General features: G+C 53.9%; 1 protein-coding gene across 2 annotated transcripts; it reads left to right on the top strand.

Moving 5' to 3' along the window:
* Positions 1-1,268: 1,268 nt before the first annotated feature.
* Positions 1,269-24,622, top strand: CTDSP2 (CTD small phosphatase 2). Of its 2 annotated transcripts, XM_082351284.1 has the most exons (8): positions 1,274-1,869; positions 15,390-15,538; positions 17,123-17,161; positions 17,595-17,696; positions 18,291-18,347; positions 20,300-20,392; positions 20,516-20,701; positions 20,906-24,622. In XM_082351284.1, the coding sequence occupies exons 1-8, from the start codon at positions 1,806-1,808 to the stop codon at positions 21,029-21,031; spliced, it is 816 nt and encodes a 271-aa protein (XP_082207410.1). In that variant the 5' UTR covers positions 1,274-1,805; the 3' UTR covers positions 21,032-24,622. The 2 variants fall into 2 exon arrangements, with proteins under 2 accessions (XP_082207411.1, XP_082207410.1); XM_082351285.1 differs by lacking the exon at positions 17,595-17,696 and having other exon boundaries at positions 1,269-1,869.
* Positions 24,623-24,681: the final 59 nt, after the last annotated feature.

Raw genomic sequence — 24,681 nt, 5'->3', positions numbered from 1 at the left:
GAGCAGGTGTTTGATAGTTCCTGGTGAGTTAAGATGTGACCCGCTTGCTTGTCCTCCAACCCCCAGTGAGACCTGGTGCATGTTGGGCAATGGGAACTGCAGCAGGAAGGCCATCAGCTCCCGCCCCCCCCCCCACCCCCCCAGGGACCAGAGAAATCCTGACCTTCCTGAAAGTTCCTTCCTTGGCAGGGTGAGTTCCATTGAATCATAAACTATCAGGGTTGGAAGTAGCTCAGAAGTCACCCAGTGCAATCTCAGTGGACATTACTCTCACCAGCCTTGACTTGAACAGCTCCCTTTCTCCCAAGGCAGCCCATGTCACCTGTGGACAGCTGTGCTCACTGGAAAAGACCTGATACTGAGCTGAAACCTGCCCTTCTGGAGCTCCCACTTCTTGGGAACAAACGTATATCCCTCACCTAGTATCTTGAGCAGGAGGCTCACGAGAGCCCAGGAGCCATAGCCAGCAAAGGGTGCCTGGGGCCTAAAAGCAAGCAGGGAGGGCAGCAAGAGCCCACAAAGCTGAAGCTCTACCCTTAAAGACCTCTGTCCATCTAAACTGAGGCTAGGATTGTGAGGGAGGGGGAGCGAAGCGGGCAGGGCTGGATTGGGAGGAGGGGAAGAAAGAGGGGAAGTCTTGAATGGGAATAAGTGAGTGGCTTTGAGCAAAGCCTGGCTCCTTATGTCTCATTTGAAGTGGGGGGGGCGGGAGGTCAGACCATCCCGAGGTCAGTTCCAGCTCTCATTCTCTGAGGTCCTGAGTCCACCTACACACACACACACGCATCCCTTTCAGGGTTCGATGGTTGTACTCTTATGTGAAACAGTGGGTCCACAATTCGAGCGCCGAGTAGGAAGTAAAACAACTGCCCGAACCCTCTCTCTCATCCTGGCCCGACCTGAGTTAGGCTTCGCGGCTTGCTCGATTACCGGAAGGGCGGAACCATTCTACCTTACCCACGTAGAACTGCACAGACGGGAACACCCCAGCACAGAGTAGGGAAACGTGAGCTTTGGAGTGTCCTTTTAAGTAGTTGGGAAGGGGGTGTGGCCGAGGAGGCTGGGAGGCCGCAGCCCGGCGAGGGGGGAGTGGCCCGGGGGCGTGGCCGTAGCGTCTGGAATGTTGTTGGGTCCTCGCACCGCATAGTAAGGAGCGGTCACGCCCCTTTTCTCGGAGAGGGCCAATCGGAACGCCGGAGCGGTTTCAAGTCTCCCCTGCCAGCCTGCCCGCCCGCTACCCCACCCCCCTCGGGGATTCGCTTTTTCCGTAACAAAATTGCAAAGCTCTGGATGTTCCGCAACCCGGGCCGCTCACAGGTGGAGGATCCCGGGGCCTAGGACGGTGCTCCGGAGCGGGAGGCGCCAGCTGGCTGTAGAGAGGCCGGGTTGAGATCCTGGAGGCGCGCGGGGGTGGGCGCTGCAGCCGCGGGTTGTTTATCTGGAGTACGGAGGGGAGGGGGGGAGCCTGGAAACCGCCCCGTGTCCCATTTCCTCCTCTTGTTTTCGCTCCGGATTCTCCATGTTGGACCCAAACTGAGGAGCCCGGAGCTGCCGCCGGGGGATCGGGGCCGGGGGCAACCGGGGGAGCCGTTGCCCGGGCCTCCCGCTCTCCGTACAGGCCGCCTCCCTTCCTGGCCCAGGGGAGGAACAAGAGCAGGGATGTGAACAGCAGTGGGAGTCGGAGTCTCGGGAGCCGGAGCCTGAGCCGGAGCGGGCCCCCGCCCAGGCCCCCCAGCCCAGCCCAGCCCAGCCTGTGCGCCCGCGCGTCCTCCCGCCCAGCCAGCCCGGGCCCGCGGGATTGTTAGATGGAACACGGCTCCATCATCACCCAGGCGCGGAGGGAAGACGCCCTGGTGCTCACCAAGCAAGGTAGGGGCAGCAACTTCCCAAAACTTTGCGTCGCCCCTGGGCGGGGAGGGGGCTAGCACAGCCCAGAACCCGAGTCTCGGCGCCAGATCTCCCGGGGCTCAGAGTGGGCGATTCCGACCCGACCCCCTACTCCATCCGCCCCTGCGACCTGGTGCGCACTCAGGCCCCGGGGAGGGCTGCGCGGGGCCCCGGGCTCCCAGCGCCCGAGGGGGAGGGGCGTCATCCGCGCAGCTGTCACTCTGTCCTGCACTCCCTCCCCCCGGGCAGAGAGACAGAGGGGTAAGCGCTCGCAGAGCGAGGCGCCCATCCTCTCCAGAGTTGGGGGGTGGGGTCGTCACTTTCCCGCACCAGAGCGCGCGGCTGCCCCAGGACCGCGGGGAGAGAGATGGGGAGGGGAGGGGAACGAGGGGGTCCCGGGCGATCCCGAGCTAGAATGGAGCCGGGACTGGAGTCCAGCACTTCCCAGCCCCCCCCTCCCGCCCCCAAGCCCGAGGCTGCTCAGGCAGCGGTCGGTGACGGTGTCCGGCGGGACTTGGGACCAAGTTCACCGCCCGGAGGCGGGGGCGGCCGCGGTGGGGGAGGGGCCGAGCTCTGGCTGACCGATCTGGTCCGCCTGCGGCCCTGCGCTCGGCCTGGGACCTCGGCGCGCGGGACTCTCGCCCGGCCGTCTCCTGCTGCTTTTGCTGAGCAAACAAGCGCGACCCCGAGGCCCGGCCGGAGCCCCTCCCTGCCCCGGTGCGCTTCCCCGGGGCCGCCGCCGCACACACAGAGCCGCGTTTGTTTAGCCCGAGATTGGTGTCCCTGGTTACATAATTCGCCGGATGGCATCAGACCCGGCGTGTTTCTGAATCGCGCCGCGAAAAAGTGCGAGTTCTCCGTGGGCAGCGGCTCGCGGCCCATGCCTTCTTGCGGGTCGGGTGGAGACACAAGGGGGGTCGCGGGCCCTTTCTGGGGCGGGTTTGGGGACCGGAGGGTGATTAGGCCGAGACCTCTCCTGGGGGCGGGGGAAAGGTTGGGGCCTGAGGGTGGGATCTTTGAGTTTGGTCACGGTGGAGGCCCCGAAACTCTTTTCCCCTCCCCCACGTTCTTCTTCGGGCCTTGAGGAATGTGTCTAAAATAGTGGACAGAATTTCCGCGGGGAGTAAGGACTAGCGTTGTTTTTTTCTGGAGAACTTCCCAGACTGGGGCCACCTGGCCTGAGGCTGGGGAGATCACGCTCTTGGGCCCAAATTCGGAGCGTCTCTGCCCTTCCCCTCAACCCCCCCCAGAACAGGGCAAGAAGGGCCAGTGCTGCACTTGAACATATTGAGGCCTAGAGCCTGGCGGGGGGGCCAGCTGTGGAGCCTGGGTATAGCCCCACATCCCCGTATTTGGCAACATTAGTCAGCAGATCACTTATTTCAGGGGTTCCCGGTCCCAAGGAGCTCCCCCAACTTGCCTAGGGGCAAACGGGCTGGCCTGGTGGTTTCAGCCATTCCCTAATTCCCCGGTGCAATCGGGGGGGGGGGGGGAGGGGGGCGGCGGGGTGTAGTGTGTGTTTCCTGCATCGCTGGCCCTACTTTCAATAAGCCTTGCCTGCTCAGATCCCAACCCCCGCAAAAGACCCTGACCCCCTGCTCTCCTGACTGCATCACTAACCAGGCTGCAACTTCACCCCTCTACTGCTGCTCAGCTGTGCTGAGGGCTGAAGAGGGGAGGCTTTTCTGTGTTTATGACTTAACTCCTGATTCTTCCCGCTCTCTTCCTAACCTCATCCCAGGAAGGGACTCCAAGTGCTAGCCAGAAATGAAGAAATGTGGATGTGGAAGGATTCCAGAGGGGGCAGTGTTGATGAGAAGGGGAAGAAGAGTCCTGAGCTTCCCTACTCTGGTCCTCTCCTCCTGCAGGGGCTCAGGAGGGTGCATTCCCAGTGAGGGGACCACACCAGGAATGAGGGAAAGCTGGACTTCTTTTTTTTTTTTTTTTCAGAAGCTGGACTTCTGAAGGTACAGCTTACAAATCAGAGTTGGAAGTTTCCTCCACCAGGGCAAGTGGTAGGGAACAGAATAGATGACAGCAGAAAGCAAGCAGCTGGCTTCTTGACAGTGTTCAGCTGCTGATGTTGGTTGGATTTTTCTTAGAGTTACGTTTTTCGTTTTTTGTGTGGTTTGTCCTTCAGACTTATCCCTGGAGGAATCTGAATTCTCAAGCCGACAGCTTGGGGGTCTCTCTCCCCCCGTGTAATTTGACTGCATTCCAGAGAAGACATACTTTCTTCCTAGGCTGCTTGGGCACCCAGCAACAAGCAAACCAACTTTCTGAATCCCTCATCACTTACAAACAAATCCTGCATCTTTAAAAAAATAAAATAAAATAAAATAAAAGTAGGGGTGGGGAGCAGATGTTTTATTTAGCTCCTTTGAAGTTCCGTGCCCTCTCCCCTCCTCACAGTGTCCCATTTCTAGGCTCTGCCTCCCTTTGGAAAAAGGGGAAGGAGTACTGAGGCAGTTTATTAATCAGTAAATTTCTAGAAAAATACAAATTGCTCCTATCATGGGCGGTTTTTTAGTGAAGTTGTTTGCCATTGCAGTTTTTTTTTTTCTTTTTTAGCATTCTGTTCTGGGAGCTTTAAGGCTGGCTGGGTGTGTTGATGATTCAAAAGTAATTACAGTAGGGGAAGTAGAACAAACAAAGTTGCTGAAAGCATTGATGATAAAAGGACCAAAATTGGATCATCTTCCCAAACAGATGGGTGAAATGGCTTCCTGGTACAGCAAGGATAGGGTTGTGTACAATACCAACGTAAAAAAGAAAAGTTAACATCAGTTTGGCCAGAAAAAGGCCATTTATTGCAGCCCCATACGAGGGTGTCACGGTGTCGCCCCATTGCTGGGAGATTGTGCCTCGGGCTTTGAGTTTAGATGGGGAGAAGCCAGGGAAATGGGCCCACCTTATAACCTCCCAGTGTGAAACGAGAGGGTGGAGGCAAGCTCCTCCAGAGCTTGAGTGACCCACAGCCCCTCTGGGGGAGTTGGGACCTTTTTTGTTTTGTTTTGTGAGGCCTGACGCCCCTTCCTTTCAGGGAGTGGATGATGATGCCTTGGGTTGTCTTTTCACATGTAGAACAGAACAGCAGGTTCTGGTAGCTGATCATCCCTAAGAATTAGGCTGGTGGCAGGTTTTTCTAACTCTTGCTTTCTCCCCATAAGGGAGAAATTCTGCCTTACGCTCCCTTGTAAAAGCTTAAACACCTTTCACTGTGGTTGTAGCTAGGCCCTTAACTTGAAAAGTTTAGACCAAGTCTCAGTCTCCCTGGGGCTTTCTTCCTCAGCTTGTTCTGTGAGCATCCAGGGTGTGTGTTTATAGCTGGCTCCTCCCGCCCCACTGGTTCCTCTCCCCTCCTTGCGCAGTCTCGGCCTTGGCCTCTGTGGCCACTGTGGCTCGCTCCTCTGTCTCCTTTGGAGTTGTTCCCCCATCTTGGAGTGAGGCAGGGGCTTGTGTGGTGACTTAAGCTTGTGTTTGCTCTCTCCCGAAGCAACCCAAGGGAGCCCTGCTAACTCAGCAACAACGTTTGTAAATGCCCACCATCCCGGGACTGGGAGTTTGCAGTTCTGCTGCTGAGTTTGACTTGCAGAGCTTGCAACGGACCAGGACTCAGGAATTGCTGTGAAAACCCCTTGAGAGACGGCAAGGGGTGGTAGTGTCCCTGAATCCTGTCTCCTCCTTCTCAACTATAGGGGTCTTAAAGAAACTGGGTGGAAGAGAGGTCCCGTTTCGTGCTCTCGGTGGGACCTTCCAAATCCCTCATGATCAAGGACTTTGTTAAAATGGTAAATACGATAGAAGTCACGTTTCTAGCCAAGGTGAGTTGATGCTCCCAGCCTTTCTGTGGCAAATTAATACATGTGCTCATAACTAAGCAAGAGAAAGACAATACGTATTTATATGTAAGTATATATCTCTTCCCCTTCTCCTCAACTTTCTTCCTCCTAGCTTTTGGGTAAGTTGGGTTATTGTCTTTTATTACCGTCTTGGGAAGTTTGTCTCTCAGAGTGAAGAGGGGATTGGGGGGCAGGTGCAGCAGTTAGAAGTGTTCAGAAGAATTGCTCCAGGAGCAAAATTGGTTGCCTCAGGCCTGGATGCAAATCCCTGCTTTCCCTATTTGCAGTGAGACTTGACAAATCACTTTACTGTTCTGAGTGAGTTATCTATAAAATAGGGGTATCGGTCTCTACACTTCTCCAATGCCTTGTACTTAGCAGATAATTGATAAATGTTAACGTCCTTCCTTTTTAGACAGCTAGACCACCACTCCGGTTCTCCTCCATTCCCCCAAGGACATAGTGCAAATAGCACACGGTCATGTGGGTTTTATTGTTAAAGACAGGTGGCCGGGGGTCAGAGGGGACACTGATGTGAGGGCTTAGGCCTTCTGGAAGAATCACCCTCTGAGACTTGCAAACAGCCTTGCTGCACAGACCCCTTCTTTGTGCCGCTGTTACATAGGATGGGATTTTATGTGAGTAGCGTGTGCCTTGGGGCTTATTGCCATCCTGCCTGGCGCCTGGGCATCTGGGACGGGAGGAGGCCAGGGAGCCATGCACCTCCTGTGAAGAGTCTCTGAAGTCTAAACCTTGTGAGCAGTTGCCCGGCCCCTCAGAAGTGGATGTAATGAAGACTTGAGACAACTGTGTGCTGCGTTCTCTTACCGTCTGCATTTGTTTTGAGAGTTAAAGAACCCAGTGAGATTCAGATTTCTTTAAGGAATGCTAGTAACAAGGAAAGAAAAAGAAACTGGGGTTTTGAAGAGAAATAGATGTTAAGCTATGTCTTTGCTGCTGTGGTTTTGGGGTATAACCTTGAGAAAGCACAAACTCAGCATTAAATTGCTTTTCACCCTGTCTCAGGCCAGCCAGCCCGGGAAGCACAGAATTAACTCACTTGTCCTGCGGACACGGGGTTGGGTGTGGCTCTGTCATGATTCCCTCCCTCTTCTGAAATGGAGGAATAGTTCCCAACTGGGATGCAGATGAGCTTATTAACGTGCAAATCTTCTGAAGGAACTAGTAGAAATCAAAGTGGAGAGGTTGAACTTAGAACTTGAAGCCTCTCTGGACCAGAGGCCAAATAGAACAGAGTTTCTTTGTCTGGCAGAGTGCCCAGCCCTTCAGGTCTGAGTGTGCCTGCACCAGGTCTGTTATTACAGAATGGGTACTCCAGCGAACACACGGCCTCTGGGCAGGAGGTGCAAGGATGTCCTGTTTTATATTCGTCAGCTGTTCTAAGGGTTAGCTTTAAACCTGATCTCTCAGTGGACCTGCTGGCATTTCCTTTCCTTTCCCAGGTGCTCCTAGTCCCCCCTCCCACCCTACCCCCCACCCCAAATCAGGCTTTGCTCTTATCCTCTTTTTATTCGATACCTTCTTCTTCTCTCGTGACATATGAATAGTTTTTGCATCCTGTAGAACTTGCTCTTTCCCACCCACACAGTTCTCAGGGAACAAATGTGGCCCGAACCCCAATGAGAGCTAAGCAGATTCATGGGAAGGCTCAGAGTGCATACTGCAGGTGTGTGGAAGTGCCTTCCCAGGACGTGGGTCCTAGCTCTTCTGCCTCCATGGCAGAATGGGGCTAGGGCCCCTCCTCCCAGGAACAGGGACCTGCAGGAAGAGACAGGAGGCTTGGGTCTTTTGCATTGTGATAGATTAGAGCAAGTGCCCCTAGAAAGGAAAATCAGGCTCTGGGGTGCAAGTCCCCTGAGACCTGCAGAGACACTGAGCCAGTGAGATGGGGTGGGGAAAGGGGCCACAGGGACCACTGGCAACCTTTAGACATTGGCTCTCAGCCAGGGACACACATCAGAAACTCCTGTGACACTAAAAATACAGACCCCACCTGGGTCTTACTGAATCAGAGCATGAGCAGGTGGGCCGGGCATCCGTGTGTTCCAAATGGTCCCTGTGATTCTGACAGGTGTCCCTGGAGAAGAGCCAGGTGAGCGCAGCAGCGGCCCCAGCTGCCTGTTCAGCCCTGAGCAGGAGGAGTCCCTGGAGGGATCCAGTTTGCCTGTTTGTTAAAGATCCTGTGGCTCCTAAAGGGGAGTCCAAAAGTTTTCTGAGTGTGAATGGACAGAGTAGTGATCCCCGCTTACCAGTAATGATCACGTGATATTTATAGAGCACTCACTGTGGGGCAGGCACTGCCCTAGCCTTTTATATCTATTGATAGTGTCTCACTTGAGCCTCACAATGACCTTGTGAGATAGGAATGATCCCCACTTGACAAGTGAGGGAAACTTCCGCTGAGAAACCCCAAGCACCTTGTCCACAGGAACGTGGCTGGTTCGTGTCAGCTAGGACTGGCTCAGAGTCAAACCTAACGCTGGCCCGCACTGCCTCTCATTTGCATTGTGCATTCCACTTTTTAGAGTGCCTGTTCAAACTTCAGGGGATCTGAAGCCACCTTGGGAGGGACCATGCAGTGTAGACCTTTCCTGATTGGCCTGTGAGGAAACAACCCAGGGTGGTGGTGCCTTAGGTGAGACCACAAGGCTGCTTGAGAGGCTGAAGTGGGGCAAGAGCCAGGCTTCCTGACGACCAGCTCAGTGCTCTCTCAGTGGACACACCTATCCTGGTGGGCTGGTCCCAGGTGCAGCTGGGGTGTGGGAGGAGTAGGTGAGTGACCCTGTAGGTGGGACAGACTCCCTGCCAGGCTGCTTCCGGTCCTTCTGCGGGGGGGGGGGGGGGGGGGGGGGGGGGGGGGAACCAGCCACGAGAGGAAGGAAGGAAGGAACTGGTTGGCCACCCTCAACGAGTGTGTGAGTGTGTGTGACTGTGATTGGTTTTTGTGGAGTCCTGGAAAAGGCCATTTCCCAGGATTGGCCCTGCCACTACTTCTGTGTGACCTCTGGAATGAGAAGAAATCTCTGTGGTCTCTTTCAATGTGAACATTTTGAGATTGAGACTGAGATAAAGGTATGAAAGTGCTTTGTACTGAATGACTAGCAGCTGAGATTTACTGAGCGTTTTACTAGGGTCAGGACACACCCAGACCGCCTTCTAATTCTCACAGCTCTATGTAATAGGTAATGTTAGTCTTTCCATTTTACAGATGAAGAAACTGAGGCCCAAGGCCACACACTTTACATGTGGCAGAGCCAGGATTTAAGCCTAAGTCCATGGCACCTGTGTAACCACTCTGTCGTTCACTGGTCAGAGGAGAGACTGTTGAGGTCCCTTGCTTTGTCCTGAGCTTTCATTCTTCTTTCTCCATCGCACTCTCATGCATATGTCACCTAAAGCAGGCTTCTTAGCTGGAGAGGAAAGAGGCACTAGATTCTTCAGGTCTTTCACCAGACCCAGGCATTTCAGGAATCGGGCAGAGAGCCAAGAGAGGGGCTGAAACAGCCACTAAGAGGGTGTTCGTGTCCTGCTGGCAGGTTCCTTTTAGCCTCCCGGCCTCCCATAGGAGCTTGCTCCGCACCTCCTTAGGGCAAGAGGGAGGCTCAAGGTGGGCAAGTATGGCTTCCAGTCCCCCACGATGACATCTCTGCTCTAGCAGGCATTGCATACAGTAAAACAAGGGCAGGGTCCAGCCCTTTGGGTTTTCCTGGATGGCATCTCAGCTCTATCCCTGCTGCTGCTGTGAGCCATCAGATCACTTCCTGACATCCACCAAGAGCACTCTGGTGTGGGGCTGGGGGCTGAGCCTGCTGCTGACGTATCCGTGAGGAAACTGCTCTGGTCCAGGGCCTGTTGCTGCTTCTGGGAACCCACCCCCAGCCCCAGCATGTTTCTGAAATATGTTACAGCTGCCCAGGAGGGTGTTCTGCCAATAACTCTTTTAAAGGCTGATTTGGAAATTGACAGAGTATCTTGATCCTCTTTTAGAAGTTGCCAGGGATCCCCTGCTTCCCAAACTTGAGTGCTTCTTGAGGGAAGGTCCTGAAGTCGAGGCCCTGTGTTGAGATCAGTGATGACTGCTGGAGGGGCAGGGAAAAGGCAGGCAAGGCAGCGAGTGACCGGGTCCCCCACCGTCACCCCACAAGTGGCGTTAAGGACCCAGGACTGAAAGAAGTCCTCCTCTCTTAGAAGAGAGGTAGAGGCAGGGAGCTGTCCTGTCCAGGGAAGGGGAACTAACGGAGACGTGTGCGTAGGTGGGACGGCCTGGCTGCTGGTCGCGGGGAGGGCGCTAGTGTAGAACATGCTGGTGTGAGCCAAACAACGTGGCTGAAACTACTTTTTGAAAGTCCACGCTGTCAGCTTCACAGCTGCTCTCTGGAACTTCGGGAACTGGTGCCGAGCTGGGTGAGGCCCCCCCCCTGCCTTGTCACCTGAGGAGAGCAGAGTCAGCAGTTGAGCACTGTGGAAGCTGGTACACCCTGCCTCTGGTTTCCAGTCTTTCCTGTGTGGGGGATGTCTAGGCATCTCTCACCTCCTTGTTCCCCTGCTGACTCACCTGATGGTCCAAGAGCCCTTCTGTCCACCTGGCGCTTTAGGGCCTGTCCTTAGCCAAGGCACAGATGCCCCTTGCTGAGGACCTGGGAGGACTCCTCTCCACGGGGAGCCCCAATCAGATGCATCTTGGCTGCAAGGCCCAGGCAGCTGGCCAAGAAAGGCCAGAAATGCTCCAAATACTCTCCTTCCTCCAAAAGCTAAGGGGAGGGAGGCCCCTCCGGGAGGCCATTTTATAGTGATAGCCAGACTAAATCCTTTGCTGTGGGGGGAATGAGAGATGGTGGAGAAAGAAGTACTCTGAGAGATGAACCAAGAAGGCATCCTTCTACATGAATGGGCTTGTTAAAATCCGACAGCCTGAGAGCTTGCCTTCTGCCGAATCCCAGGCGGATGTGTGAGGAGTTCCTTTGCTGGGACACAAAGCTGTGTTGTTGGCAACGGTGATATCTCAACCTGACCTTCAGAAGAAGGTTAAAAATAGTGTTGTCCAGGCAAAGCCAGTCTTCATCTGTGTGTGCGCGCGTGTGTGTGTACACGCATACATGTAGGTGCACAAGCTTCTTAAGAGGCAGAGGCAAATAGCATCCCCACCTGGTGCTTCTTGGGGGCCAGTGATGGTGGACGCAAGGGGAGAGGGCATTCTTTGTCTCAGGTGGAACAGCCTCACCTGCTTTCCTGTTACTCGCAGAGACCAGCCAAGGAGTTTGCAACTGGAAAACAAGTTTTGTAGTGGATGTGGGAGAAGGTATAGGGGTGGTTTTGACTTTTTGAAACCTGCTCACGATCAGAGTTCCTCTGGCACCTTTCTCATCTTCTGTTCTTGAGCTTCAGCCACATGCTGGGTGGGTGGCCACAGTGTTGCCAAGGAGTGGTCATCTCCCCTTAGATAATATTAAAATGAGCATGGCATTTAAGTTTAGTCTGCACAGTGCATGACTGTGTTCAGTCTTGTTTATCAGGAGAGTGGTCTTGCTGTTATCCCAGTTAACGGATGAGGAAACTAAGGCTCAAAGAGGCTGTGTGGCTGAGTAGTAACTGGCAGAGCCTGGACCCCAGCCCAGGTGATCCTGGGGGGAGGGGGAGGGGGAATACCTCCCACATCCCCCCTTCTCTTCACATCCTGCCTCAGTAGGAAGCCTCGCAGCAGTGAGCTGAAGGGGTGGCTTGGCTTCCCTGTTCTCAGCAACCTGCGCACCTCCTTCTTGAGCCAGAGCTCCCCCCTGCGGCCCCCGCCCCGTTAGGTCTGTGCTGGTCCTTTCCGACATTCAGCTCCAAACCAGATGTTCGGAGCAGGGAGAACAGGTGCACATCAGTAATGGAGCTATGTGGTACCCACTGGAATCCTGCCCTTCCTCACTGGGGAAACCTGTGCAATGAAATCCTCACCGGCCTGTAAATCCTCTTGTGCCAGTGTTCCTCTTCCGGGGAGGGGGCCACTGCCCCTTCCCATCACACACGGAGGGATGGGGGTGACCTGCACCTGGCTGTCACGGACACAGTGCTGAGCGCTGGTTGAAAGGAGTCCTTTGAAAGGCTCTTTGATACGAGTCTTAGATCCCTCTCTGGGTGTACCCCCTCATCCTTAAACCCACTCAACAAAGTGGATCTTGGACCAAAGCTCCTGGCTCCAGCTCCCCCCCACCCCATTGTCCTCTTGATCTCCCAGAGGTATCTGCCAGTCAGAGCAGGTGCAGGGCCGGGGTGGCGGTGAAGGGAGCCTTGTACTATTTCACCCCTTACACCTTTCATGGACTGCCCAAGGGGACAGCAAAGGAGGGGGGCTGGACCCCAAACTGATCCTTCACCAGCCCAGCCTAGAGAGGAGTAGGGCACACACTCTTGAGAGATCTTAAGAGTGCACCACCACTTCCCACTTGTTGCAGGAGTAATCGGACACGATGCCCGAGCTGTAGGGGACCCTACAGAGTAGTTGTTAAGAGCCCTGGCTCTGGGTTCAGATCCTGGCTCTGCTGTCCTACTACCTGTGTAACCTCAAGCAGGTTACTTAAGCTCTCTGTGCTTCCGTTTCCCCTCTGTGAAATGGGGGATTAGTGCTTAGAAATGGGTTTGTAGTGAGGATTAAATGAAGTAATGATGTCAAGTGTCTTGACACAGGCCTGGCCCATCGCTGGTGCTCAGTAGACATGAGCAAGGCCCAGAGAGGCCGAGCAGCTTGCCTCAGGTGCTCGGCTCCTCATAGCCCGCTTCCCTGTCCTCGGAAGGGAGGGAGCCTTTCTGTTTCTAACTCTTCTGGGCGGTTGCAAACCAGCAAAGGCTTCCACAGGTCCTGGCTCTGTAGAAGCGACAAAGGCCCTGGAGGCCCCGGAGTTATTCGCTCAGCCAGAGTCACGGGCACCTGCTGCTCAGAAGCCAGAGGCCAGTGAATGTACCCGGCTGAGGCCATGGCAGGCCCCGTCAGGAGGCCGCCATGTTAGCGGGAGGCCGAAGAGGCCCTGACAGCCACTGATTGTCAGTGGCAGTGTTTGTGAAGGTGAGGAGGACACACAGCCTGGAGGAGGACAGAGGGAAGTGGGGCCCCAATGGGGGAGGGGGTAGTGAGGAACATCTGGGGTACTGACCTTGCTGTTGTGGGTCTGCGGTCCCCTCCCCAGGCGCCCCAGCTCTTTGCTCTGCTCCGAGCGCCTGCCCCCGGGGTCAAGGCATCTGTGGTCTCTGAGGCCCAGGGGCTGCCTGGCCGCATTGTGTTTTAAGAAGACCTCATCCCCTGCAGAGTCCGAACCGAGCTGAGGAGCGCCCCCGCCCCCTCCCAAGCTCCCTGTCTGAGGCTGAAGCGCTCCTGCCTGTTGGGCCTCCCGCAGTGGGCACCGGCGAGGCCTCTCCACGGCCCCAGCCAGCTGCCCCTTTCACCCCCTGCCTCTCAGGATTACTCAGCCTTCACGGCGTCTGTCACTAAGATGCTGAGTGCGTTCTTGATGGCCTCTCTTCAGGAAAGGCTTGGGCTGTGTGGCCTTTTAAGAAAGGCTCAGTGCCCGGGTTAAGCCTCTGATTGTGGTTCTGCGTGAAGAAACCATAAACCAAAGGAAAAGAGATGGTTCAGCTTTGGTCTTGGAGCTTTGTGTCAGCGTCTGCTTGCGTCCCTGGGCTCGGAATTGAATGTGGGCCGTACAGGCAGGTGGAGAAGCTGTCCTTTCCTTCCGATTTCTGGGTAGATTATTCAGAGTAGGAAAGAGTCCGAGGAACCTCTCGTCTTGCTGTCTTTAAGTACTGAGCTCTGCTCTCAAGTTTGTCTCCTGGACTCAGGGGCCTTGGGCGAGGCCTCCAACGCAACTTTTTCCTTCAGGGCAAAATCCCCAGTCCCTGGAAATCTTGATTTTTTCCAGCAGGGCCAGGAGCTTGAGAGTGATATCCAGGTTTTTAGGCTAATTGCTGGGGAAGCCTGAACATTTTCTAAAAGGTTTCTAATGGTCATACCAGTGTCAAGGGATCTGCCCGACCCAGGGAGGGGAAGGAGAGAGCGCTGGACCAGACGGACTGGGGTGCCCAGCCTGCACCTGCAGGAAGCCCTCAGCCTTCCTGTTGAGCCAGAGCTGAGTCGGTTGTCCTGGGGTGGTGCTGACTGCCCCTTGACTGAGGGTCAGCGGCCTCACCTTTGGTCCCAGGAACAGAGTTTGGTTTTCTCTCCTCTCCAGGGGCTCAGGCAGCCCAGTAACTGGGTGTTAAATGGCTCTCCCATCACCTCTTCTGCCGGAGCCACCTCCGTGCAGGTGCAGCCTGTACTCTGAGGACTGAGCCAGGGAGCTTGGCCTTGCTGGGGTGGGGGGCTCACCACATTGCCCCCCCCCTTTCCCTTCTTAAACCCAACAGCACGGGGAAGGTTATCCTCAGTGCCACGTTCTGTCTCTCCCCCGCACCTACATAAAGGCAGAGACATGTCTGGCACTTACTTCCCTGCGCAGGAGTTTGCCCTGTGCTTTAAAGCGGAGTGGGGTGGACTTCATCCCAAGGCCTGTCCCCGCCCTGGCCCCTGGAGAGGAGACCTGTGGCTGAGGACCATTCTGGCAGCGGTTGGGCGGCGCCACCTCCTGGCCACAGTACCCATCCTGGCTCCCTGCTCTTGCTCAACAGTTGCTGCAACAGTTCCTCTAAAATAAAAGGAACTTGGTGGGGGGAGGGGAGGAAGGAGGTCCAAGAGGGAGGGGATGTATATACACATATAGCTGATTCACTTCACTGTACAGCAGAAACTAACAACATTGTAAAGCAGTTATACTCCAATTAAAAAAATAATAATAATAAAAGGAACTTGAAAAAGACTTTCCAAAGTCCATTTCTGGTTGATCCTGTAAATGCCTGTAGCTTTTTCTATCGGCTTGGCCTTTCTGGGGCTGCCTTGCCAAGCCTCCTATTAAAATGGCTTTGTATTTCCAAAGCTCAAATTGTCAAGGCAGGACTTAGCAGCTGTAGCCTAGAAGCAGGGACGTCAACCCAGAACCCAGCGCTGGGTGTATGTGTCCCAAGAGAGTGATATGCCTGTGGTCTTTGAGGGGAGGGAGTGTTAAGGAAAGTGACTGGAGTGTGGGATGGACACAAGGGTGTGAACGAAGCTTGTAGCTTCTTGGGGCTGAAGCTGTTCTGTTTTCTAGTCTGGGCTCAGTGCTGCCAACTTAACTGATTGAAGGAAGCTGACCCAGAACAGGGCTGTAGCTGCACCGACTTGAAGAGGTCTAGCTTACTCCCTTCTCTAGACTGGGTGGTATTCTGGGAACTGGTGTTAGGGAGGATTTTTGTGAATTACCTTGGAGGGTTCCCTCAGTGTGCTGCTACCAAAGTGGATTCTATAGCTGGCCCCATCTCTGAGTGCCCCTTCACCCCCCATGGAATGAAGAGCAAGTTTTCTGCAGTTTATTTCCCAAACCAGGGACTGGGGATTCCTGCTGTTTCTACTTTACAGAGATGATGTTGGAATAAACATGTACATTTCACCGTTGACTGTATTTGGTTGTTCGCCAAGCACGTGCCTTGTGCCCCAGTGGAGCTTATAAACTAGAGGGGATACAGCACGGGGGTGGGTATTTGTGGACAGACGCCCTGTAGCTAATGCCTCTGTCATTCCCTCCACTCTAGGCCTGGTCTCCAAGTCCTCTCCTAAGAAGCCTCGTGGACGTAACATCTTCAAGGCCCTTTTCTGCTGTTTTCGCGCCCAGCATGTTGGCCAGTCAAGCTCCTCCACTGAGCTCTCCGCATACAAGGAGGAAGCCAACACCATTGCTAAGGTAGCTGGATCCAGGGTGGCGTGATGCCGGCAAGGACGGGACTGCTGTGAGCGAGTGGGGGTCCCTGCAACCACGGCAGGGAGGCAGGGCAGCCTTGCCTGAGTTGGAAGATCTCTGGCCCAGAGGAGGCCCTTCCTCCGTCCTTCCCATAGCGGTCCATCTTCCTGTTGATTCCCATTTGTGGTGTGGGCCATCCGGATGTCCCTGTGGTTTCTGAGGGGCCCCACGGCCCAGATCCTTCCAGGTTCCAGGAACCATGCAAGGTGCTTTGCGTAGATTGTCTCATGTGACCCATAGCAGCCCTGCAAGGAGAGCCACAGGATTCCCACTCACAGACGTGGACACAGACTCAGAGGGTGTATGTAGCCTCTGAAGAGTTAATGGTTAATAAATGGTAGTATCAGGGTTTGAACTCAGATCGCTCTGGTTGTAAGTCCTGCGATCGTTGTTTCTTATTTCTAACTAAGCAAAAATACCTTCCAAGTTTCTAGGCTTTCAGGGAACCAAGGAATTGAAATTCTATCACATTCTTGATAACCCCTTGCAGCACTCTCACCTTGTACCTGTGAGAGACATTTGGAAATGTGTGGGTGTCTTTGATTCTTATAATTACCAGAAGATATGTCTGGCATTTCAGAGGCGGGGGAACAGAAATCCTCCTTTCTCCAGTGCCATTTGTACTTCTTTCTGAAACACCAAGGTTTAGCTGTCCTTCCTCTCTTTCAAAACCAGGCTAAAGATACGTACATCAGTGAAAAATCACCTCATTATCCAAAAGGGGAAAATGGCTAAATGAAGTACAACATGACGGTATTAACTGAACTGTTAATTTTTACTAAGAGTTCACAACAATGTGGAAGAGTATTGAGTTGCAACATTAAGTCAAAAAGCAGAATGCAAAATTATATATCATGAAGAGAAAAGACTGCTTGCTAAAGCAAGCTTGAAGGAAATGCACTAAAATGCCAACATTAAGTTTTTCTAAGTGCTAGGATTTTAATTTTTCTTCAGGGTTCCCATTAAGATCACTTAGTTGTTACATCATAACGTTTTACTTATTAGCCAAAGGCGGGAAGAGGCTTTCTGAGCTCTCTGCACTCTACCTCCCATTTCAGGACCCACAGTGTGGGCTCACATTGGCTTACTTGTGTTTTGTAGGGGCTCAGCGCACCTCCCCCTAATCTAGGCCCCCAAGGAGGATGGAGAAAACACATGTTCTCAAAGAGAAGCCTGGGTTCCAGGACTAAGCAAGAGGCTAAACCTCCACAGTGAGGAGTTCCGATTTTGATTCTGCCTCTGACTCTGTGTCCCTGCATCAGCTGCTTGAGTTCCCTGTTCCTTGGAGAGCCAATGGCAGCTGAGAACAGGGACACTTCCTTCTCCATCCTTCATCAAGCCTAGTGTGGAAAGAAGATTTTGGCCCCTTTCCTGCCCAGCTCTTAAGGAAAGTCACTTTTGTCATGTCAGAGCTTTCCAGGGGGCTGGGGTCTTGGGGAGAAAATTCCCCTCCAGGCCTGAGTGGGGTTTAGACAGCCAGGAAAGGCATTAGTGGGCTGGCACTGACCACCTTCTTTTCTCCCGTAGTCGGATCTGCTCCAGTGTCTCCAGTACCAGTTTTATCAGGTACGTGAATCTCACAGGGTATGTCCTCAGAAGCCCCAACACCCAGTGATACCTGCTAACCCCATGCCCCATGCGGTGATGCCCTCATCCCTCTGTGTCTGGCTGGCTAACTCCCTGCCCCCGGAAGCTATTTGTCCCAGATATTTGCTGAGGGCCCACCATGTGCAAGGCATTAGATTGTGCGGGGGACAGCTGGTATCCATCACCAGCTCTGGCCTCCATCTCCAGTATCCGGATCACTTCACAGTCCCAGGCTGAAGGAAGGAGCCAGCTCAGTCTCTTCTTTCTCTACCTCTTGGCCTTTAAGTGTCGCCTCTCTTGGGCTGAAGTAGGGGGCTTCCATCTCCTCAATGGGCCCAGCTCTTCCCAGAGTTCTGTTGGGGGAAATTAGTCTTTCTCGGTGGCAGATTCAGTAGCCTGGCTCTGGTTTTAGATTCCAGGGACCTGTCTGCTCCCGGAGGTGACAGAGGAAGATCAAGGAAGAATCTGCGTGGTCATTGACTTGGATGAAACCCTTGTGCATAGCTCCTTTAAGGTAACTGGACATCTGGAGCTCCTCTTACACTCATCCTGGGCTGTCTTGGAAGCCTGACTGCAGGTGCCAGTGAAGTGGCCTAAAGTTGATGATGGAAGAGTGATCAGAAGTAGGGCCGGCCTCTGGCATTTAGCCACAGTCGCATCACAGATACCTGGAGGCCCCACCAGAGAATGATGTTGAGTGGGACCTCCTGCTCTCCGCAGTCACTGACAACAGGCTACAGCTGCCCCCCCTGTCACAGCACAGCCACCAGGGCTCTGTACAGGGGTACAAAAGAGGGGTTAAGTCAGCCTTGGGCCATGCCCCTATCCATTTTATCAGGATGTTTGTTAACTCAAGAAGGCCCAGAGACTGTCTCAGCTCAGGTAGAATTTGCAGGTGGTGGTAAGTAGGGAAAACCAGAAGGGGTATCGCAGCCTGTACTTGGGTGAGAGCCACTTAGTTGGGGCAGCAGGAGCTTCCTAGGGCCTCTGATATCTGTCCCTCCCCACCCCGCCCAGGGGGCGGAGCACTGGCTGTGGCGGGGACTGGGGTGTGGCTGGGCTCTTGTCCCTTCCCACGAGCTGACTCATTAACTCCTCTGCCTTCCAGCCAATCAACAACGCTGACTTCATAGTGCCTGTAGAGATCGAAGGGACCACTCACCAGGTGAGCTGCTGCCAGGCCACGCCCAGCCTAGGAACTCGGGGTCTTCTGCTCCTCGGGGCTTGTGTTCCATCAGTTGATCCTTTCCTGTAACTTCAGCCTCTCTGTTTTTATTGGTAACCTTTCACATTCTAGGCTTTCGCATCTTAAAAAATGCAGCCCTTCATCCCCCTCTAGCTGTCACCTTTTTTCTCTTTGCAGCCAAGCTGTTTAAAATTAAATTATTTAATAGTAGTAATAGCTATCATTTACTTATCTCCCCTGCCCCTACTGAATGTGACCAGCGCTGTTATATGACTTAATACATTTTCTCTAAAGCTGAAGAGTTGGTGTATCTGCCTATTACAGACAAGGAAGTCAGTACTAGCTGTTTTCTCTCCTCCCCTGCCCACCCATTCCATCTAGCTGGTGAATTTCTTTCTCCCCAGAACAGGCATCTCCTCCTCTGTAAAGCCTTCTCCAATTCCCCTCCCCTTGGGGTCCCTACACTGGATTCTGCCACAATAAATACTCAGTATCCATCTATCAAAAAGCGCTTGAATCTAAATAAGGTGAGGCTCTGGCCCTACACAACCTGCTCAGTCCAGGGTTAAGGATCCTGTGGTGTTGATAGTCAAATGGAAGAGTTACTTGTAGGGAAATGGGGTTTGAGGCTTCCATGGGTGGTCAGCACTACCCTGTGTCCATTAGAAGCTTTCTTCACCCCACCACCGTCCTCCCCGCTGAGGTGCTCTCCCAGTCCCAGTACTGGACTCTGCACAGCAGCTCTTTACAGTCCAGTTGAGGGTACAGAGATACACAGAACCCACAGATAAAAGACAAAGGCGTATCTTCAAACACTGTGAACTCCTGGCTAACAAGGAGAGGTGTGAATAATGGAAAAGGGATGACATTTAAATGAGCGGAGGTGGGGGTGAGGTGTCTACCTGCAGAAGGTGCATTTTCAGCAAAGAGTGTTGAGAGGATGCCAAGCTTGATGAATAGCCAGGAGGAGGGAGGGACTTGTTGAAGGTTAAAGAAATGGTAAATGAAAGGAGGCCCGGTTGTGGCTACCTGGAGCAGAGGGTTTCTGCTGCAGAGCTGGGAGGGGTCTGGTGAGTCGATGGCCAGTCCAGGCCATCTCCAGGAGGGAGAGTCATGGCAGGCACATACTCTTGAGCAGGGAGTGAGCTGGATGAAAAGAACTTTGAAGGAGTGGTTCCAGTAGCACCTGTGTAGGCTGGATGAGAGGAGAACACCTGGGTGGAGACAGGGAAGCAACAGACAGCAGGCCCATGAGGGACATGCAGCCAGTGAAGCTTTTAGGCCGTAATGTGCAAGGTTATGAAAGGTGGACACCAGGGTTAGGGGTGGCTGTCAGGGGCAAGCACAAAATGGGGGGGTCACTAGAGCAAGATGCTGCAGGGTGTCAGATCTGCGGTCACTGAGGGGAAAAAGTCACTTTCCCCTGGTGCATTTCAGAGAAGCTCTGCGAGGGCATAAGGTTTCAGGAAGTATCTGCGACCCTGCCTGATGGGGACCTGGACTAACTGTCCTGTCAGAGCCAAGGACAGGAAACTCCCACAGAGGCTGTGGCTGGATTCAAGTAATCCAGGATAGGCTGTTTCCATCTGTGAGGCCTATTCTTGATTACTTGTTTCTGGAGGCAGCTGATGGTTCGCCGCCGGAAACAAAGATGGCTCCCGGGACATTAGGTGTTTTTGTTTCTTCCTGAGCTGGGTCAAGGTTGGGACCACTGAGCCAGCAGAAGCCTGGTGAGGAGGTGACGCTAGTGCCCTGGTCTGTGGGGCAGAAGGCTTCCAGCCAGGTGGTCCCAGAGGCTGGGGTGTGGGAGTCCAGACAGAGTAAGGTCTGAACCTACTTACTGCTCTCTGTGTAGGTGGTGACCGTGACCGATGCTGTGATGCTTCACCCTCACAGGGATGCCTCCAACAAGCCTTTGTGCTTTTCCTCAGGTGTACGTGCTCAAGAGGCCTTACGTGGATGAGTTCCTGAGACGAATGGGGGAACTCTTTGAATGTGTTCTCTTCACTGCCAGCCTAGCCAAGGTACCTGGGGGCAGGAGGGGAGTAAAGAGCCAGGAGCAGGTGTGGCAGCTCCTTGCTGGTCCACGGGATACCACGGGGAAACCAGGACTGCATCCAAACAAAAAGCATCTTCTCTTTCCTCAGTATGCTGACCCTGTGACGGATCTGCTGGACAGGTGTGGGGTATTCCGGGCCCGCCTGTTCCGTGAGTCCTGTGTGTTTCACCAGGGCTGCTATGTCAAGGACCTCAGCCGCCTGGGAAGGGACCTGAGGAAAACCCTCATTCTGGACAACTCGCCTGCTTCTTACATCTTCCACCCAGAGAATGCAGTGAGTGGTCCAGATACACCCACACTGCAGGGATTGGGAGAGTCCCTGCCCTGGAAGGAGGAGGGAGAAGGGGACGGTGGTGGAACCATGGGCTTTACCAGAGGAGGGCACCACCCCAGGTGGACCAGCCAGCCTCCGGGGGTCTGGGGCAAGGGAGGGAAGCACTGGCGGTCGGGAGACTTACGCTGCCTTTTCCCTCTCCAGGTGCCTGTGCAGTCTTGGTTTGATGACATGGCAGACACGGAGTTGCTGAACCTGATCCCAATCTTTGAGGAGCTGAGCGCAGCGGAGGATGTCTACACCAGCCTTGGGCAGCTGCGGGCCCCTTAACCTTCCCTGCTGCCAAGCAATGGCCATCCCAGTAGGGGACTTTCCTACACTGTGCCTTTATGATCAGCCTGACAGAGCGGAATCTGGAGCATCTCACTAAATGAGACCTGGAAATAGAAGTGATTGGAAAGAGCTTTAGGACGGGTTAGATGCTGAGTGGGCAGATATCAGACCAGCGATACCCAGAGCTGCCTGCTCCCTGAGTTGGGTTCCCGAGATGTGAGTAAGTGTGTGTATTTGTGTGTGTGTGTGTATGAGTGTGTCTTGCCTTGAACTGTGGCCCCGGGATATAAGCGTGTCAGGTTGGGGGAGAAAGTGAATGATCAAGACTCTCCCCAAGTTAGTTTGTCTCCTCTCCTGTCACCCTGAGAGCCAGCGAGCTCTATAGGGATGAAGACCATTGAAGGCTCCGTTGCCAAACCTATGGCCTTTCCTCAGCGTTGTAAGGCTTATGCCACGGAGAAAGGTAGGGTCAGAGGCTGCCTTCGGGTGCCCCAGGCACACATCTTCCCGAAGCCTTTCTCTAGCCGACTGCTGCAGACAGAAAGACGACATTTCTGGGAAGATGAAAGCTTGTATCCAGAACTGGTAGCCCCAGTGGCCATCAGGTCCTGTGGCCCAAGGGCTGCACTAGCCTCTGGCCGAGTGCCTGGCTCGGGCCCTTTCTGTGTCTCCCCAAGGCTTGGGTGCCGGGCCTGCCTTCCTCACCACCTAGCCATAGTCTTGAACCTGTGGGGAAGGAGGTCTTCTCCCTGCCCTGGAAGAGGACAGATAACTGATTTCCGTTCTTTTGACTCTGTTTTAAAATTTTCTTTGGAAATATGGAGTGTTGGGCTGTTTTGTTTCTGACAGAGCTGCAGTCCTGGGCCTGAGGTGAACGTGGGAGGCCCTGGAGGTGCAGGGAAGAGGAAAATCCCAAGGGCGTGAGTGTGTGTGTCCCCTTGGCTTGTAGGTCAGATGGGCTCGGGATGTGTCCCTCAGTCTGCCCTTCGGGCATTCTCTGCTGGTGCTGCCGCAAGGACTTTGTCCCCAAGTCCGGGAAGGGCGCTCTGGGTCCCACCCGCCTGTGTCTTGGGCAGGGCTCTTTTCTCTCGTGTCTTCCCGCAGGGCCAAGTGTCTTCGTCCTTCCTGGCCGTTGCTTTTTCTCTCCAGGGTCTCAGGCACTCCTGCATTTCCTGGGCTGAGGGGCTGGGTGTCTCACCGTTCAGTTTCCCAACGTCACGCACGTGCCTCCTGCCAGTGGTAACAGGTGTGAGTGAGCTCTTCACACACCTGCGCTTTGCGTGTCTCTTCGCTTTCAAAGTTTCTTAATAGTGAATGCTTTAAAAAATAAGTCACAAAAAGGAAGTTTCCCCAGAATGGAAAACAAAAGGGGAAGTGCTGCTGTAATTGGGAGCACAAGGGGTCCCCCAGAGGGAGCCCCACTTCAGCATCACTGCCTTAACCATGGCCTATCCCCCTCTCTGTTTTCCCTGGAGGCAGATGTCACAAAGCATTTGTAAGTTGCTTCAGGTGCAAGAACACCGCCCACTCAGGACTTACCCCCATTATCCTTTCCAGACTGGCCACACACTAGGCCAGTCTGAGGAGCTAGCCGGGACCAGGTGGTGGAGCAGCAGCTTGGCGTTCTGACCGCCTAGCATCCTTCTCTAGCATTGTGATGCCACCTCCCCTCCTTGTCCCAAGGTTGTGAGGCTTTGTCTTTCCCTTCGGTGTCACATGAGTAGAACAGGGTCCCCAAAGCCCATGTGATCATTTCCCAGGCATCATTCCCGGGTGCCTGTGGGATCCTGCTTCATGCAGGTAGGGGAAGAGGGCTCCAGGGCTGGCCAGGAACGACATCTCCTGAAGGAAAATGGGAGCTTCTGATTCTAAGGCCCTGGCCTAGGCCTCTATCCTAATATTGCAGGAGGGGCCTCTCTCCCGAGCCCCATCCTAAGGGTTAGCCCTTGGGCCAAATCTGCCATGGGGTCCAGCTATGCTTTTCTGACTAAATAAGCAATAAGAGGCTCTAAGCTGATCCAGTTCCAAGGACCCTTTCTGCCCTGCTTTGGGTCTCCTTGCCTCCAGGTGAAGGAAGAGCTGGTGCCACCCTCTTTCCTATCAGGCTTGTCCAAGTGTTCCAAGGGACTCGTGACTAGAGCCCAGGATGGCTTGGTGGGAGGGTCCCCGCTGCTTCTGCATGAAGCCCGCCTCCATAGGCCTCGTTCTCGCCAGAACCCTGCCCTGCCCCCATGCAGTTCCTCACCGGAAATGCCACACCCCGCTCACCCTCTCCTCCCTTCCCTGGAGAGGCAGCTCAGCCAAATAAGTCTAAGCAGGGTCCATCGGTGTGGACCAGAGCCAGCCTGGAGTCATTATGCACCCTCTGGTCTCCAGTTTCACAGTGTGTTAGGGGCAAGACTTGCTCCTTAGAGGAATCAGGCCAGACTCAGTTTTGGAGGAGGGCAAGATTGAGAGGGAGCCAGTTCACCCCAGGATCTGTTCCGGGGTTTCCTACCAGCCCTTCCTGTTTGAGGCTGGTCTTCGGGAAGCAATAGGCCACCAGGCCTGGTCGACCCCAGTTCACGCAGTGCCAGGAATCTGCCCACCTGCCAGGTTCAGTTCTTTAAGGTGCCTCTTCAGGGACACAGTGTGTCTCTCTGATTGGGCTTCTAAATCAAAAGCCTGATGTTCGTGTCCCTCTCATAGGGGGAGCTTTGGACACAGGACCGGTTTGGAAAGGGTCAGGTAAGAGTTTCCACTCTGCACATTGTAGAGGGGACACTCTGTAGGTCCATGGGTCCCTTACTATAGCGAGGTTGAGTAAATTTGCCTTCAGTTAACCTGGGACCTTCTGTTTAATTCCCTCCTGCCTCCCAAAGAGTTTGACCATTTTATAAATTCACCTCTGTTAACAGTGGCCCACAAACTTCTCTGTGCTAAAAGCATAGGAAGTCTAAAGGCAGTCATTCCCTGGGAAATGGATTCCATTCTATTTTGCTACCCCTACTCTGTTCATGAGGCCTCATTCAGTAAGGCAACCCCCCCGCCCCCCCGTAAGGCTGTCCTATATCCCATGTCCCAGACAGGTCAAGCATCTCCGGAAGGTAAGCCTGTTTTCCCCTTCAGGTCTTCAGTCGGTTACTTGCCACTACTGTCCCTCAGTCGCCTTTTTGGTAAAATGGGGTTTTAGTTTTGTCCTTTTATTTTAATACTGGTAAATACTTGCACTCAAGCAGGGGAGGGAAGGCAGGGGTCTGGCCCCCTGCCCCATTCCTTTACTGCTGTGGGGCTTGCCCCTGGAGCAGACCCTCCTCTTTGCGCCCCGTGAGCTTCTTTGCTTGTAGTATCTCAGATTTTACATGTTCCATGTCGTGCCACGTAACCCTCTTCAAGATACCGTTTGGAGGGTGGGGGAGATATGCTTCCCACTGTGACTGGGCTGTGGGGTTCTGACTACCTTGCTTACAGGTTCATGGTTTGATAAACGTTGTATTCAAAAACTTGAAATGTAGGATGCCATTAAGTGTCTGTTTATATTTTTGGAATATTTGTACTACTTACAATTAATGAATAAAAGTGGGTTTAAAAAACCCATCCGTGAATGGGCACTGCCTCCTGACCCTCCTGTTGTTCATTCGGGCACTTAGCCCCCTTCTTCCCTTAAA

Source organism: Balaenoptera borealis (assembly GCF_965194805.1).
Source record: "Balaenoptera borealis genome assembly, chromosome: 13".
Lineage (NCBI taxonomy): Eukaryota > Metazoa > Chordata > Mammalia > Artiodactyla > Balaenopteridae > Balaenoptera > Balaenoptera borealis.
Note: the sequence above shows the minus strand (reverse complement) of the source record. Positions and strands in the feature narration are given on the sequence as shown.

Bases quoted from the DNA above. Each gene is read 5' to 3' on its own strand.
- CTDSP2 (XM_082351284.1), top strand. From the start codon at position 1,806: ATGGAACACGGCTCCATCATCACCCAGGCGCGGAGGGAAGACGCCCTG. The intron at 17,697-18,290 runs GTAACTGGACAT...TCTGCCTTCCAG, and splicing joins TTGTGCATAGCTCCTTTAAG to CCAATCAACAACGCTGACTT. The intron at 18,348-20,299 runs GTGAGCTGCTGC...GCTTTTCCTCAG, and splicing joins TCGAAGGGACCACTCACCAG to GTGTACGTGCTCAAGAGGCC.